The sequence below is a fragment of the Mesocricetus auratus genome, unplaced genomic scaffold (genome assembly GCF_017639785.1).
Source record: "Mesocricetus auratus isolate SY011 unplaced genomic scaffold, BCM_Maur_2.0 Super-Scaffold_100013, whole genome shotgun sequence".
NCBI classification, from domain to species: Eukaryota; Metazoa; Chordata; class Mammalia; order Rodentia; family Cricetidae; genus Mesocricetus; species Mesocricetus auratus.
In genome coordinates, this window is record NW_024429196.1 from 67,847,183 (window position 1) to 67,864,403 (window position 17,221).

Consider the following 17,221-nt stretch of genomic DNA (forward strand, 5'->3'; position numbering starts at 1 on the left):
AGACGGAACTAAACTGGAAACATGTTCCCCGTCCTTGCCCGCTGATGTTTGCTGTCAGAAGCTATAAAAGCTATTGGGGAGAAAACGCATCAAGGCTATTACCCTGCTACAGAGCACATGTGCACTACAATACTAATTTGTCAGGCAAGACATGCCCACTAATGTAATGGTGGCAAAACTATTTTCCAGATGAACCAGTCTGATTCGAGGCCTACAACACAGGAAGGAATATACACCTGACACTATAAAAACTTGGTCAAAAGCCTATGGCTGAGAAGGGCCTGGGCCCACAGAAGGAACATACTACTAATGTTTACCTACATGAACATGTAGTCAAACTGCATTCTTAGTATTTGTGTTTATACCTAGATCAGTGCAGCTCTCAGCCCAGGGCAGGAAAAGTTAATTCGTTGAGTCCTATCTAGTCAAAGCACCGAAGTTATGAGTGAGTACCCAACCCTTAAATGGGACATCTGTATCAACTCCCACCCAAGGCTCACAGAACATTACAGAGAACAGAATGAATTCAAGAACTAGAGGATGGGGATGGTTGTCATGAAACAGCCATCCAAACAAGATACTACCACTGCAACCATAAATATATAAGAGCTACGAATACCTTCAAAAGAGTGGCCTTCCAACTTTCCTCCATAGATAGAGGTGACCACAAAACCCATCCACCCCTTGCTTAGGAGCTAATGGCTATTAGTGACTACAGGAGGAGGAATCATTTTTTCTAATATAAGCATTGGAAAACTAGATGGGAAGGTCTCAGAAGGAAAGAGGAACACCAAAGGGTAATGGGAGGTGTTAATAAGCAGAGTACACTGTATATGTTTATTAAAAAAAAATAAAGGGAGAAAAAGCGTAGACACAGTTTCTGATGACCTGTTTGGTCCCACGGCCCTTAGTCTCAAATAAACACACAGAGGCTCATATTAATTATAAATTGCTTGGCCAAAGGCTTGGGCTTCTTACTGACTAGATCTCTCTTAATTATTTGCTCATATCTATTAACCTGTATATCTCCATGTGGTTTTGGCTTACTGGAGAATGCTGGAGCATCTTGCTTTCTCGGCAGGTACACTCTTTGCCGCCTCTACCCAGAATTCTCATCTGGAAGCCCTGTCTATATTTCCTGCTTGACTACTAGCCAATCAGTGTTTTATTCATCAACCAATAAGAGAAACATATATACAGAAGGACATCTCATAATCAATGAGTTATCACAAAATACTATTCATTTTCTCAGAGCTTACCGTTCTTTGTGTGTGTGTGTGTGTGTGTGTGTGTGTGTGTGTTTGAGACAGGGTTTCTCTGTGTAGCTTTGGCTATCCCGGAACTCACTTTGTGGACCAGGCTGGCCTTGAACTCACACAGAGATCTGCCTGCCTCTCCCTCCTGTGTGCTGGGATTAAAGGCGTAAACTGCCACCTCCTGGCTCAGAGCTTACCTTTCTAAGTCAATTAAAACTTTCACAGAAACTAAAACAGCCATAAAGTATTTGAGGTAGTTCTAAGTTTAAACGGCTTTTAGGGCAATATAAAATTAATCTTACTGGGGCTGGAGAGATGGCTCACAGTTAAGAGCTGCCTGTTCTTCCAAAGGTCCTGAGTTCAATTCCCAGCAACCACATGCTGGTTCACAACCATCTGTATGTAATGAGATCTGGTGCCCTCCTCTGGCCTGCAGGCATACATGCAGAAAGAACACTTTACATATAATCAATAAATCTTTTTAAAAAATTAGCCTTACTGGAGGGAAATTTACTTTAAAAAAAAAAGAAAAAAGTGTCTATATAGACTTTATTGGAATTGTATCTTATAAAGTCTATCAGGACAAACCCATGCAGGGAAAAAAAATCCCCCTACATCCCCTACATTTTTATATGGTGTGATCTGATGCACTTAATGTCTACTAGGTATTTCCTTCATTCTCCTCCATGGATTTCCACCATTTGACTAAGGTTTCCTAGTTTGTGGCACAGGAGAAAACCCCTGATTTGCATTGGACAGTTTATCCATTCCTCTTCCTAGACTGTATCTTGGCAACAAGACTAGATTTAGAAATGCAATAGTCTTCTTTTGGGGAGAAAGGGGGGGGCATTGAAATAGGAGTTTCTGTGTAGTTGTGGTTGTCCTGGAACTCATTCTGCAGACCAGGGTGGCCTCTGCCTCATGAGTGCTGGAATTCAAGGCAAGAGCCACCATGCCTGACTAAGGATTCTAATAGTAGTAATACTACCAACTAATGCAGAATATATATTGCCAGACTCTTGGAAGTCATTTAATATGGTCCTATGAGGTTGCTTGCAATTTTATTAGCGGAAAACTAAGTATAGAAATTAACTTGCACAAAGTCACACAGTAAAAAAAAAAAACAGGAGAGAGCAGGAATTTGGACCCAAACAGTTTCCAAATTCTTGTTTTATGAACACAAAACAAAAACCAAAATTTATATTCTATAATAACTTTTCATAATTTACCCTTTTCATGATTTGTCCTGAGCCGAGCGTTGGTGGCGCACGCCTTTAATCCCAGCACTCGGGAGGCAGAGGCAGGCAGATCTCTGTGAGTTCAAGGCCAGCCTGGTCTACAAAGTGAGTTCCAGGACAGCCTCCAAAGCCACAGAGAAACCCTGTCTCGAAAAACCAAAAAAAAAAAAAAAAAAAATTCTGAAGTAGAGGTTTCAGGGATGGCATAGTGGTTAAGAGCACTTGCTGTTCTTTTAAAAGACCCAGTTTAGTTTCCAGTACCCATGTCAGGTGGCTTACAGTCACCTGTAACTCCACCTTCAGGGGATCTGATGCCCTCTTTTGAACTCAGAAGGCACTGTACTCATATACACAGACACACACATGCATATAACTAAAAAAAATTTTTAATGTATGAAGCACCTGAAAGATTTGTAAAAAACATTCTCACATTATAAAAGTAGCTCATACTTAGTTTCATTGGCACCTTTAATAACCCTGACATTAGGAGCTGGTGAGATGGCTAAGCTGTTCCTCCAAAGGATCTAGATTTAATTCCCAGCACCCATATGGCAGCTCACAACCCTGTGTAACTCCAATTCAAGGGATCTAATGCCCTCTTCGGGCTTCTGTGGGCAAGACATTAAAACAAGCATGAATTTTAACTATCTCAGATCATAAACACACACACACACACACATATATATATGAATAACATTTATATAAAACAAGTTTACTACATATCTTTAAAAAAAGATTGACTTTATTTTTATTTTTTTTTTTTTTTGGTTTTTCGAGACAGGGTTTCTCAAAGATTTACTTTATTCTTCATTATAAGTATGCATGTGTTCCCATGTGAGAATGTACAGATGAGTGTAGGTTCCTGGCAGAAACCAGAAGAGGGCACAGTAACCTCTAGAGCTGGAGTGACAGACAGTTCAACCTGGGTACCAGGAACAATCTCTTAAACAATTCAGCCACATTCCAAGCCCAAAATTACCTTTATCTTCTAATTCTGTGGTGTTCAGTAGATAAAAAGCACCCTTCCTGACCACATAAGAGACAACTGTTAGTACTTAGAGACATTTCTGACAATTGCAACTGTGCAGTGCTTCCCACAACAAGGAATTATCTAGACTATAATGTCAATCCAGGGTTAATCAAACCTATACACTTCTATCATATTCATAGAGTAAGTTCTAACTCCTAAAGAAAAATAAAACAATAAAACATGGCATATATCATTAAGAACAGAAACTTACCTTCTGTAACTACTTTCCCTGACCTTGACTGAAGATATAGCAAAAGCTAACTGCTACAATAAGTATTCCTCCTCTCTCATATTCACTTAGGAAGCATTTTACAAATAATTGCAAACAGAAAATGTTCCATTTCTAAGTGACATAACCTTCCAATGGGGGAAGTCCTTCTGAGTATATGTTTGTCTGATTGGTTGATAAATAAAGCACTGTTGGCCAATAGGGAAGCAAGATAGGTGGGACTAGGAATCGAGGAAGATACTGGGAAATGTAGTCAAGAGAAGAGAGTCACCATGTGATCCCAGGAAGAGTGATGGGGGAAGTCCTTCTGAGTATATGTTGTCTTATTGGCTGATTAAATAAAGTACTGTTGGCCAATAGGGAAGCAAGATATGTGGGACTAGGAGTCAAGGAGGATTCTGGGAAACAGAGGCACAGTCAGTCACCATGTAGGACACTATAAGAGTAAGAGGTCCAGACCCTTTCTCCCATAAGAGAAGACCACGTGGAAATACTCAGACTAGCAGTTATGGGTTAATAATCAAGTCAGAGCTAGCCGACAAGAAACCAAGCAAACAGCCAACAGCCTCATAATTAATATAGTATTTTGTGTTATTTGGGAGCTGAGACAGCTGCATGACCCAGGCAGCTATCGGGAAGAGTACACATTACAAGAGAGGATGCAAGAGGCTACATCCTTGGTAAGATAAGACCTTATAAAATATATACTAGTAATTATGAGTTAATAATTAAGTCAGAGCTACACTAACATCTTCCTCCTACAGGATCCCATGAGGTTATTGTCGTTCCATTTCAGCAGGAAGTAATTTTGAGAATACTCTGTCCCTTTTCCCTACTGTTGATATTGTAGCATAATTTACACCTGCTAGGGTTAGTTTTCAATTATTTAGGGTTGGGATTGGAAGGAGGTGTACAGACTTGGGCATCTCTTTCAGGTTAAGTTTAGGGTTTAGATGGGATAGATATGTTTAGTATAGGATATAGGTAGATTATAACTTGTTTATCACCTTCTATTTATATATGCTTTAAATGTTTGAGACAATTTAGTTTGTTTCAAGTCTAAATTTCTTTAGACTAAAAGGGGAACTGTAGGTAGAGATCTTACGTACCTGCAGCACTGACCATGCCCGTTTGGGCATTGTCACAGGGGAAGAGGCAGGGATAAAGGCAAGGAAGGAGGGGTCGCCCTTCTCTTGGGACTGTGATCAAGGTCAGAGACGAGCAGAATGCTAACCATAAGTGACTCTCTCTCTCTCTCTCTCTCTCTCTCTCTCATAAAGTATCATACAACTTCCTTGCCTGATATCCTTGGCGTGCGTGGTTCGTTTTCCATCAAACTTCAAATGCTCTTACACTCCAAAAGGTTGGAGGAAATGACAACCTTTAACACTTTATTTTTTGCATGAAATTAATTCAGTTCAGACCAATTATAAAATTATTAATATACTATGAAATAAACCTCTTAAGAATGTGCTCCCATGGGCTGAAGAGATAGCTCAGTGACTAAGAGCACTGGCTGCTCTTCCAGAGGATCCGCATTCAATTCTTAGCACCCACAAGGTGGGAGCTCACAGTCATATATAACTCCAGTTTCAGGGGATTCTGATGTACCCTTCTGGCTGCCGTGGGTACCCAGAATGCATGCATTGCAAAGACATACTTGTAGATGAAAGACCCATACATAAAATACTAAAAAAGAAAGACAATGCTCCTCTGTGTTTCTGTTTAGAAAAGTATACAAATTTGCTGTTTCCTTTCACCATTTCCTTCCTTTAGATGATGAGAGTCAGCTCAAGGCACACTTCAAATCTAGGTCACAAACTCAACTGTTTTGAAACTTTAATGTTTGATGGGATATAAGTCTGCTCAATGATTTATGTAGCTGCACAATGAAAAAGAACGGACATTGCCTTTGATCGGACATTGCCTTTGATCGCAGCACTAGGAAGGCATAAATGGGTGGATCTCTGTGAGTTTGAAGCTAACCTGGTCTACAGAATGAGTTCCAGAATAGCCAGGGCTACACAGTAAAACCTTGTCTCAAAATAAAATAAAAAGAACCAACATCAACTATTTGTTTATTTATATAGCAAGAATATTTATCTCTGATAGAAAATAGTTAAAAATATATGTTTTACCTCCTCTTCACTTTCTTTCTCTTCATCTTCTGAAGACTCTTCCTTATTTTTCTTCTCATCTTCATCACTACTAGATTCATCCGATAAAATTTCAGGACATTTGGTTTGCTTTGACTTCCTTGTTGTTCCAGAACTGTTCCGTTCCTTTTTACTACCTTTGCTTGAAGATTTTTTGGATTTTGGCAATGGCTGTATGTGTAAAAAAAAACAAACAAAAAATGTATTAACTGTAACATTGATAAGGATATTTCTAAGTCAATCAACTCCTTTGGGTAATTACTTATAAACTCAAATTCTGTCAGAAAGTAATTACAGGCTTAGCAAAAAAACCATCTTTAAATGTGTCAGGCTACCTAAAACTGCATTACCAGTAAGTATTCTTTACTGTCTTGTAAACCCCTGGCAAGATCATTGCAAAGGGTACTCTTGGTTCTGAGACAGGAATACAAGTATGAATTGTAATGAGTTCAGGTAGTGTTTACATTTGATCAAGAGAATATCTGAAATTAGACTTAATTTATTCAATTTTTATAAGCACTAAAGATGCCATTACTAGATGCTTGCTTTAATCAATCAAAGGAGTGGAAGAAACTACACACTGAGAAAATAAAGCTTAGCCAGCAATTATATACCCTAAATTAAAAAAGAACTGTACCACCTCTTTCAGTAATGCCAAGTTCTCAGTGATATCCTTCAGTATGCAATATATGTTAATTATGAAAGAGGCATGAAATAGGTAACTTCAGTTAAATTACCATATCCATTTCTCATCACATGAGGAAAATGATTTAATCAACCAATGAATTGATTTTTAAATGCTTTCTTAAGAGTATTCGCTAAATTCCAAAATTTAAAAACTATGTAACAGTCCTATATAACTATTTCCTCAATCTGTTTCCCTTACTCCAATGCCTTCCAGACAGAAAACACTGGAGTGTGGTGATATCGTTCTTGTACAAATAAAGCCTGTCTGGAATGACAAATAATTAAAAGGAATTTTAGAAACAAAAGAAGAGACAAGCATGACTTCTTAGTGGCAGCATTTTCTCAGGTGGGCTCTGTTTTGCTAGACAAGCAGAGATTCACTAGGCTCCTTTAAGGGAATCTTCCTGACTCAGCATACACGGAAAAACCGCATGGTTCTTTTAAGAGGCCCTGCTAAGAATTGAATGGTGAGTGTGAGCAGCTGGCAGTGGCAGTGACCACATCTCCAAGTGGCAGCATTCTGCTTGATGGTAGCATAGTCCAAGGTGGTGAGCACAGTTCTCCGTGCTAGCAGTAAGCTTATGCCTGCCATCTCGGAAAGACAGTGGCTAAAACAGCCACTGATTTAATTAGCAATGTTGTTTAGCAGATAAAAGACCACGTAGCCAGAAAAAGGTAAAGATGTACAGTAAAGTCAGATTCAGATGACGAAAAACCTCTAAAGATTTACAGTGTGTTTAAAAATATACATAGGCAGTGGGGTGTTGGTGGCACACGCCTTTAATCCCAGCACTCAGAGAGGCAGAGGCAGGCGGGTCTCTGTAAGTTCGAAGCCAGCCTGTCTACAGAGCAAGTTCCAGGACAGCCTCCAAAAGCCAATACACAGAAACACACACACAGAAACACACACACACACAGAAACACACACACACACACACACAGGCTTGGGAGAGAAAAAGAAACAGGATAAAATGGAGGAAGGAAGGAAGGAAGGAAGGAAGGAAGGAAGGAAGGAAGGAAGGAAGGAAGGAGGGAAAGAGGGAAGGAGGGAAGGAGGGAAGGAGGGAAGGAAAGAAGGAAGTGTCTGGGTATGGTGGCACACACCTTTAATCCCAGCACTCAGGAGGTAGAGGCAAGCAGATCTCTGTGATTTCAAGGCCAGGGTGGGTAAAGAGTGAGTTCAAGTACAGCCAAAGTACACAGAGAAATCCTGTTTCAAAAAATGAAAAAGTAAAAGAAGTATAGTAGTAATAATAAATAAAGCCATGTAAAGCTGGAAAACAGAGAGTCTGGATACTGTATGCTATTGTGTTGTCTTTGAATTGTTTGAAAATGAAAAAGTAAAAGAAGTACAGTAGTAATAATAAATAAAGCCATGTAAAGCTGGAAAACAAGAGTCTGGATACTGTATGCTATTGTGTTGTCTTTGAATTGTTTGACTACTGAGGAAATGGCAGCAACTGTTTTAATCCAATTTATTTATTTTAAATATGCCTTGACTTCATAAGAATGTTACTTTGGAAGAGATTTTATTTGTGTTTCCACAGAAAATAAAAAGCTGTGAATTCCTTCCAGAATAATATGGTTTGATGAAGCAAGACCCCCTGAAGCAGTGGCCCAGGTGATCCAACTCAGAACAGCTGGGATAGGGCAGCCTTGCAGACCACTACAGCCAGGATTTCTGGGTTTTTCTAAGGATTCCCATGACAGCACCTGGAACAGCAGGAAGCAGTTGGGAAGAGAATGACACCCACATTCCCAAATATTGTTTATAAACGTTTTCATTTAAATGGGATTGGTTAGGAATGGTAATGATCACAGTCAACCTCTTTTTAAAGCAATATAGAAATGAATACTTTGTATTGGAATGGATTTTCATTTGTTGATACATTTTTTTTTTTCCGAGACAGAGTTTCTTTGTGGCTTTGGAGGCTGTCCTGGAACTAGCTCTTGTAGACCAGGCTGGTCTCAAACTCACAGAGATCCACCTGCCACTGCCTCCCAAGTGCTGGGATTAAAGGCGTGCACCACGCCAACGCCCGGCTGTTGATACAAATCTAAGGTCAATTTTGTTTGATGTATATTTCTCCTCTTGTTTAGCTATTGTGTTTATATAGCTCTTTTTAAAATGTAATGTATAATTAAATGATAGTCATCTATAATAGTCAAACTTATGTTAGTTTTTCTAGATATAAAGAGGTATTTCAAATGGACAGATATTCTCCACACCTTTCAAAGACCTTCAGAATATGGCATTTAAAATGGTTTAGGGTTATTCATGACAGTGAGACACAACTGCTCCTGCACACCAATTACATCAGAAAGGAAGATGGGCATCAAAGAAACTCCTTATGGAGTTTGCCTTTGACATGGTAAGACTAGCCATTTGGGCAAGAAACTGCTCTTGCCTGAACTGTTTCACTGCTGCTGTATAAACTGGGCATGTAGGACCCACAGGAAATACTGCTGAACTTACAAAACAAGATGGACAGTCCTGAAGGATTCCTGCTTCATGCAAGAGTCTGCCAGACATTCTGCAGGACACAGAAACGTGACCGACAAACTGCCAAAGCAGGGGTACAGTTTTAAATTTCCTGCTTTGCTGAAAAGTCTTCCAGACACACTGTGGCTTATGGACCAAAGATGGATGTCCCAATGTTATAGAAGAACTATGGGGTGACTGTCCAGGTAGCAAGATGTCTGTCAATTCTAGAGTTTATATATTATCATTCTGTGGTCTTTGATGGAGTTGAAGACAGATAGTCGTGGTTATAGTTTTCCTTAGTTATAAAAGATAAGTTACATATAAGACTTTAGACTCACAAAGATAGGATAGATGATAGAATACTTTCTTTAAATCTTGCTAAATGCTAATGGACTAAATATTGTAACTATAGTTCTTACTTTACAACTGCTTTGTTATACATAGTTTGACTATGTTAAAGTTAAAACACTTCTTTTTATTTAGACAGAAAAGTGGAGATGATGGGGGATGTTTTTCTGTATATATGTTTATCTTATCAGTTGTTGAATAAAACACTGTTAGCCAATAGGGAAGCAAGATGGGAAATGTAATAAAGAGAAGTTGCCATGTGATCCAGGCAGTAAGTGACATAGCGGGGCAGAATCAGCAGATAAGCAGAGACAAGCAGGAAATCGTTCTTTTCTCTGCTGAGACGCTGGGCAGATGTGATGTAGACCTTAATGGAGTAAGGGGCCCGTACCGTTTCTCTGGTAAGATAAGGCCATGAGGAAACACATAGATTAGTAATTATGGGTTAAGAATAAGAAAGCCCAAGTCGCGAGTCAACAGCTTATAACTAATATAGCGTCTGCATGTTTCTTTGGGGCACAAAAGGGCAGTGGGACCTAGCAGGGTCAGAAAAAAACCTCACATTACACTGGAACCCTGGTTTATCTTATGTGACATTTAGGTGCTCTTGTTACATTTTTTTTTTTCAGGGTTTCTCTGGGTAGCCTTAACTGTCCTGGTACTTATTCTGTAGACCAGGCTGGCCTGAACTCAGAGACCTGCCTGCCTTGCCCTCAGAGTGCTACAATTAAAGTGGGATAAAAGATATGTATCACCACCAGCTACTTTTCTTTCTTCTTCTTCTTCTTCTTCTTCTTTTTTTTTTTTTTTTTTTTTTTTTTGAGACAGAGGTTCTCTGTGTAATAGCCCTAGCTATCCTGGAACTCTGAGATCTGCCTGCATCTGCCTCCTAAATACTGGAATTATAGGCATGAGCAACCACCACCCAATTACTCTTCTTATTCTTGTACAACTCACATTTGATTTGAAGGACAATGTACTATTTAATTTATATTATGAAAATATTGCAGTTCTGTCAATGAAAGTCATATTTTAAATGCAGATGACATCACTGACTAGCAACACAATTCTCTTCTTGCATTACCATTTCAGTAAGAGAAAGAAAGGAAAGGATGTTAATACCTAACTTACTGAAATAGTAAAAAACAGATCCTTACTTTGCCAGAAGGCTTTGGATGCATTAAGAAATTCAAGATCCTCTTCACCAGTTCACTGTTCACACCTGATCTCTCTAAATCAAGAACCTCACAGATGCTCTTTAGCATGGCATTTCTAAACCTGAAACAGAAAGCAGGGGAAAAACAAGGTTCATAAATACTCTTCATGACATAAAGAGGCAAGAGCCAGCAAAATTGGTCTGCTTTGTCTCCACAGCAGTTACAAGTATATCCCTGTAGCTTACTCTTAATCACCTGACCAGTGTACAACCATGAAAAAACAATGCATATTCACCAGTAGTTTAAGTAAACTCACTGGAAAATTATCTAACTTTCCAATACTACAAAATTCATGGACTTGAAAGTTGTTTAGGTTAATGATTCAGCATTATAATGTCTCAATGAAGCCCTAATCATTTTTATTTAAATTATTCATCTATAGGCATTTAATAAACAAAAGTTCTAAAAGTTTGTCACTTTGCTGGCACTATAGGAAGTGACAAAATTTCAAAGAATTATTTTCAAAGCAAATAAACATAAGAAGAAGAAACAGTAACAGCAAGAAACAGGAATACATTTCCTTCAGACTGTATGAACTTTGAACTCTGAAAGATTACTTATATATCCTGGAAAATGAAATTTTAAGAGTTTTCAATAATTTTAACTGTGACTATTTACTAGAACATAAAAGATAACCCAAGATGATTCTATGAAATGCTTGTCAAATCCTGGCACCTAAATTAAACTTAGCAATTTACTAAAAAGCGCAGGTATTCATTTTTAAATTATTAAAGGTAAGCTTATAGCATTATCAACCTATCACAATATTGACAAAAATAACTTACTTTTTCAGCATTTCTTCCTTCTTTTTATACTGAGTACTGCCTTTTTCAAATGGAAAGCCACTGAACTGACCCACATTCTTCTTTAATGAAGACACCTGAAAATGTTTTTATTATTGTTAATGCTACTATCCAATAATATACAAATGAAAAAAAATTCAACAAATTTCATTTCTTTTTTTGTTTTGGGGGTAGTGCTGTTGGAGATCCAACTTAGGACCTTGGGCATGGCAGATAAGCAATCTCTGAGCTACTCCTCTAACCCTAGCTGGGAGGTAAAATGAAGGAAAGTCTTAGGTATTACAGCCTTGTTAATAACCAGCTACCTTTACTACAAAGTAAGTGTCTGAATTTACTCACTGGTATCATACAGAAACTGAACTACTTCATCATTAAAATCTTACAGAATTAAAATTACGGTTCTATACTTAAGTATATTAAAATATATCCTAAGTATCAAAAAACATAGTAAAGATGTTTTCAAATGTCTTACTGTTCCTGGTCTGTTGTAAAGCAGTTTGTGTAGATTTCTAAGTTCATCTGTTTTTTTCTTACTCAGAAAGAAATGGATCCTTTCAATTTCACAAAGTTTCTGGCCCTTCCCTGGGGGGAAAAAAATCACAATTAAATACCCAGGACTTATTAGTATATGGCTAATAAAAATTATTCCCACAGCATACTTTGTGCTAATAAGGAAAATTAAAATTATATCAAAATAAATCATTACTTCCTAAACTCTAAGTATGCTGCTATTATCAAGTATTTGCTAAATACTTTTTTGCCTAATTGAGCATTTTCACTGTAAAAGAAATATAGACCAGCCTTACCTTGTGCAATTGTAAATGGCTCTCTTTGTAAGGAAGACACTTGCATTGTCAATCTTTCTACTTTCTTCTTTTCTCTCTTGCCTTCCACAATGAGACTCTTTTCTAGGAATTAATTGAATAGTTTTTAAATTCTTTTTTCTTTTTTTGGTTTTTCGAGACACGGTTTCTCTGTGGCTTTGGAGGCTGTCCTGGAACTAGCTTTTGTAGACCAGGCTGTCCTCAAACTCACAGAGATCCGCCTGCCTCTGCCTCCCGAGTGCTGGAATTAAAGGCGTGCGCCACCAACGCCCAGCCTAAAGCTTCTATTTTTTAAGGGTAACATTTAATTAAGTTTGTCAAGCACCCAGTCTAAAATAACAAAAACTCTTATACAATTACATTTATCACTACTAAAATCTAGTCATTTGACTTGTGAAAAGAAAAATCACTTGGCTTCTCACTAATCTCACTTCTTTTTGATCCCAAGAGAAACGTATTTACATGTGTTTAGCATGTACTAGTCAAGATGACTACTGTTTCAACCTTATTATATCATTCTGTCTGTGGGCCTTTGAACTTTTAGTTTTTCACACAAACATGTAATAAATTACTTAAAACTAAGCAGTTATTCTGCTATGCTATAAACACCAGAACTTATTTCTCCTATCTGACTGTACTTTGTCCTGTTGCAAGACAGCTGGCTGGGAATTACTTTGTAGTTTGATAATTACGGTTCAGGACAGCCACAAGTCACTCTGACAAAGTTTAATACTGTGTAGTCCAGACTTCTTTTTTGTTTTGGTTTTTGAGACAGGGTTTTCCTGTGACTTTGGAGGCTGTCCTGGAACTCGCTCTATAGACCAGGCTGGAGTGCTGGGATTAAAGGCTGCACCATCACTCGGCTAGTCCAGACTTCTAAGAAACATCCAGGAAATACATTAATGTATATAAAGGTTAAAGCACTGTTCTTGTTCTATTTAACAAAAACTTGATTAAAATCTAGTCAAACTATATTTTGTTGCAGGTTCTCTCATTTATTCGAATGAATATCTATTAGGTCCAAAAATGTTCCTGATATTCAAAATGATATTACACATTTTTTAAATTTCTACTAGGAAAATGAAAACTATACTTAATGTAAAAGATGATAACAGATCTTTAAGAAAGATACAAATAGGGGATAAGGGTATAGTTCAAAGATAGAATGCCTAAAATGTTCAAGTCCCTGGATATACTACTCAACTTTGGGAAGAGAAAAAAAATAAATATAAAATTTGTGAGCCTGGCTGTCCAGATAGCTGGGCATGTAAAAGTGGTTGCTGCCAAGTCTGGTGACCCAAGGCCTAAGCCCCAGAATGAATATGGTGGGAGATAACTGATTCCCTTAAGTTTTTTGACCTCCACATGCACCACCCCTGCCACACACAACAAATGAAAGCTACAAAATGCTTTGTGAGGGACTGAAGACATGGCTCAGTGAGTAGCACCACTTACTGCTCTTTCAGGATCAGTTTGACACTCAGCACCACATGGCAGCTTACAACCATCTCTAACTCCACTCCCAGGGGCCATGCACTTGGTGTACATGTGTACATACATACGTAGGTACACACATACATACATACATGCATGCAAGCAAAACACTCATATACAGAAATAAAAATAAACATTAAAAAAAAGTTTTGTGAGTTGAAGAGGAATTATATTGGGGCCAGGGAGGAAAAAGGATCAAAACAGTGTAGGCTTTAAAGATAGTTCAGATTTGGGGATTTAAGGAGTTGCAAACAATGAATGGAGTAAGACAACACTAAGTATGTTATACAACAGCTCCTATTATCACTCAATTTCCTCTTCCTTTGTAGTTTCAGTCATTCACTTGCTTTGGATCTGGATCTACAAACTCTTAAGTTCTTAGTCCAACCCTGGTGCAGAGCTTTCAAATGCATGCCCGGCAGTAACCTGGACAGCTCCCCCACATCCTACAGGAACCCAAGCAACACATCCAAAAGACCTCATAACCATATCCAAGTTTGTTCACTTCTATATTTGTTTCTAGAGAATAACAGCATCACCAAACCCTACAGACAAAAGCTGAGAATTAAGTTCAGTTTCTCTCGTCTTCCCGAAATCATTTCCAAGTCCTGCTATCAATGCCTTATTTCACAGACTTCAGTAATTTCATTGTCATGCACCTTTCTATCATACTAAAGGTAAGTATTCTGGCTAAACAGAATTAAAAACTTACAATTCCAGTGTCCCAAGCACCTCAAAAGAGAAAAATGACTAATAATGAATCAGTTCTCAAACTGTTAAGGACTAAACCCACAAAATCAGTTTTTAAAAACAACAAAATCCAGGATGCTACGAATTATTGTTAACTTCCCAAACATTACTGTTTGGGCCTTTTATAGTATATTTACATAACTTCTCAATTTTTTTTTCTGCCCAAGGAAACACACAACCTCTAGTATCTCAACTTTACTCCCCAGGAAGAAAAAAGTAAAATGTCAGAGGTACAAGTGTTATGAAGTCTTAACAATATTGATATTCAGCCAACTTTCAATTATATTACAAATAACCTAAAAGTGATTTAAGAGACAGTGCTGTACTTAAATGGCACACTCCGATAAGGTCTTGGGGCACAAACCACTTCAAATAAATTATACCTTGTCCTCTTAAGCCATGTTATATTTATACGAAGAAGAAATGACAGTTTGGGAAGAGCACTTTAACCTTGAGACCTGCTCCCAAGCTGGGCTGTACTAGTGCAGCGAGCTGTAAGGAGCTGTGCCTTGGGTTTCCAATAGCTGAGAATGTCTCTGGGAAAACTGATGTACCTGTAGAGGGACAGCACAAGCGTCCTAGAAAACTGACACATACTCCTGCACATCTCTAGTCAAATAGTGGTGGTTAATACCACCTTCCTTTAAAGAGAATTAGCTCCAAAACCGAGACAGCTGTGGGTTCAACTTCAACTTTCAGTTCAGTTTTCTCATTTTTAAACTACTTTCTCCAACAGCAGCAGCAGCAGCTTCCACAGGCAACTCCTAGGCAAAGGAAAACGCTTCCACAAGAACCCTTACTTAAAAGTCAGCAGATACAGAGTGAAGATATGAAAACATTTCCAGGATTAGCAAGAGTACCTGTAGTGTTAGGTTACACTATGGACCCTGGGGTAACTTCAAGAGGCAAACGCTCCAGAATGGAATTAGCACAATTAAAACACTGGTGTAGCAACACAGTACTGGTGTAAAAGGCAGATCTCGGACTTAACAAACTTCCCGTGGGGTGACGAAGTGTTCCGAAGGCACAGCGGGGAAAATCAGCTACACTCGCCATCGAAACCCTGGCAAATACCCAAAACAAAACAAACAAAAAAATTCCACAGATTCATCTGCCACTAACTGTCAGCAAATGCACACGACATCATTCGCGTGAAATCGACCACAACGACTCGATGCCTCTAAGCGCCAAAAAGCAAGATAACTGCTTCCCAAGGGAAGGGGGGGGGCAAACTTTTGATGTGACAAATCCATCCGAGAGGGATGCGCGTCCCTGCCCACCTTTTTCTTCCTCGTCGTCCTCATCCTCGTCGTCGTCCTCTTCCTCCTCCTCACTCTCGTCCCTGGGGCCCGGCATCTCGGGCTCCTTCTCGGACGCGGGCTGCGCTGGGGCGTCCTCTCCCTCCGCAGCGGGGGCCGCCGCCGACATGCTGGGTGCCTGCGGGCGGGGAGGAAGCCGCACGCTTCGGTGGCTGCGCTCGCACCTGCAGGACCGTGGCGACTGCCCGGGGCGCGGGGTGGGGAGCTCCCTTCCAAGTCGCCCACTCCGCTCCGTCACTCCACCCGCCTCCCCGGGGATGCCCGAGGCGGGAAATCGCGCCGCCCTCCCGCCGCCGCCGGCGCGCGCGCTCCCGCCCGGCCTGCGCTGCGCCGCCCCGGGCCGGGCCAGGCCAGTCCGGCCGAGCCGAGTCGAGCCGAGCCGCGCGGTGCCGCGGGTCCCCTCCCCCGCGTCGGGGCCGCCGTGCGAATGGCCGCGTCCCCTCCCCGCCGCTGGGCAGCAGCCGCGCCTCCCCGAGGCCGTGCTCACCGCGGGTGCGCACGAGGAGGCCGCCGCTGACAAGAAACCTCGCGCCGCCGCGCGCTCCTCGCTCCGCTCCTCAGAATCAACAAGATTTTCAAAATGGCGGTTCGGGAAGCAGAGCGGGAATGCGCCGGCCAATCAGCGCGCTGCGCTGGGAGTTGGCGCGCGCGGGCGGGCCGGGGAGGCGGGGCGGCGGCGGCGGCGGCGGCGGCGTCTCCCGCGGGCAGCCGGGCGGGGCCGCGAGGGGCTTCGTGCGGCAGAGGACGCGGTCCCTTCGCGGGCTGCAGGGCGCTCGGAGGGGTGGCGGGCCGCGAGCGGGGCTTCCGTGCTGCACGGACGGACGCTGTGGGGGCCTGCGAGCTCCCAGTCTCACCCGGCCGTACTGGGAGAAGACGACCGGCCTCCCTGGGCCGCGGAGACGGGTGGCGGCCGGAGGTGGCAAAGTTGACGGCATCCGCAGAAGTCTCTCTCCCAGACGTAGAAGGGGTCGACCGGGAGCCTTCTCGTTTGCCTCCTTGAGATCGTTCTGGAGGAAGGCTCCCAAATGTGACCTGTTTGGGAGGATTCCTGTCGCCTGTACGCTGCACCGTGACATGGACGTTAAGTGTTCGCACCACCAGTGACATAAATGGGTTTTATACCCGTGATTGTAAAGGAAATTCATTCTCTCCCTTTCTCCCTTTTGGTCTCTCCTGTTATGCAAATACGGTATTTGTCCAGTTCACACCCTCTGTCAAGAATTCTAGGCAAACGCCTTTAATCCCAGCACTCGGGAGGCAGAGGCAGGCGGATCTCTGTGAGTTCGAGGAGAGAAACCCTGTCTCGTAAAAAAAAAAAAAAAAAAAAAAAAAGAATTCTACACACTTCAAAAACTCAGTACTAAGTCACGTGCTCCCCTATGTGT

The 17,221-nt window shown here is 40.8% G+C and overlaps 1 protein-coding gene across 1 annotated transcript in view; it reads right to left on the reverse strand.

The window, feature by feature from the left end:
• The window catches only part of Dek (DEK proto-oncogene), a 28,046-nt gene extending 11,612 nt beyond the window's left edge, over positions 1 to 16,434 (reverse strand). The window contains exons 1-7 of the mRNA XM_040755934.1: positions 16,324 to 16,434; positions 15,798 to 15,954; positions 12,256 to 12,357; positions 11,922 to 12,031; positions 11,432 to 11,526; positions 10,587 to 10,707; positions 5,892 to 6,080 (exon numbers count right to left, since the gene is read on the reverse strand). Of these exons, the coding sequence (XP_040611868.1) occupies positions 5,892 to 6,080; positions 10,587 to 10,707; positions 11,432 to 11,526; positions 11,922 to 12,031; positions 12,256 to 12,357; positions 15,798 to 15,945 (765 nt within the window). The 5' untranslated portion in view covers positions 15,946 to 15,954; positions 16,324 to 16,434. The remainder of the gene's footprint in view (positions 1 to 5,891; positions 6,081 to 10,586; positions 10,708 to 11,431; positions 11,527 to 11,921; positions 12,032 to 12,255; positions 12,358 to 15,797; positions 15,955 to 16,323) is intronic.
• Positions 16,435 to 17,221: the final 787 nt, after the last annotated feature.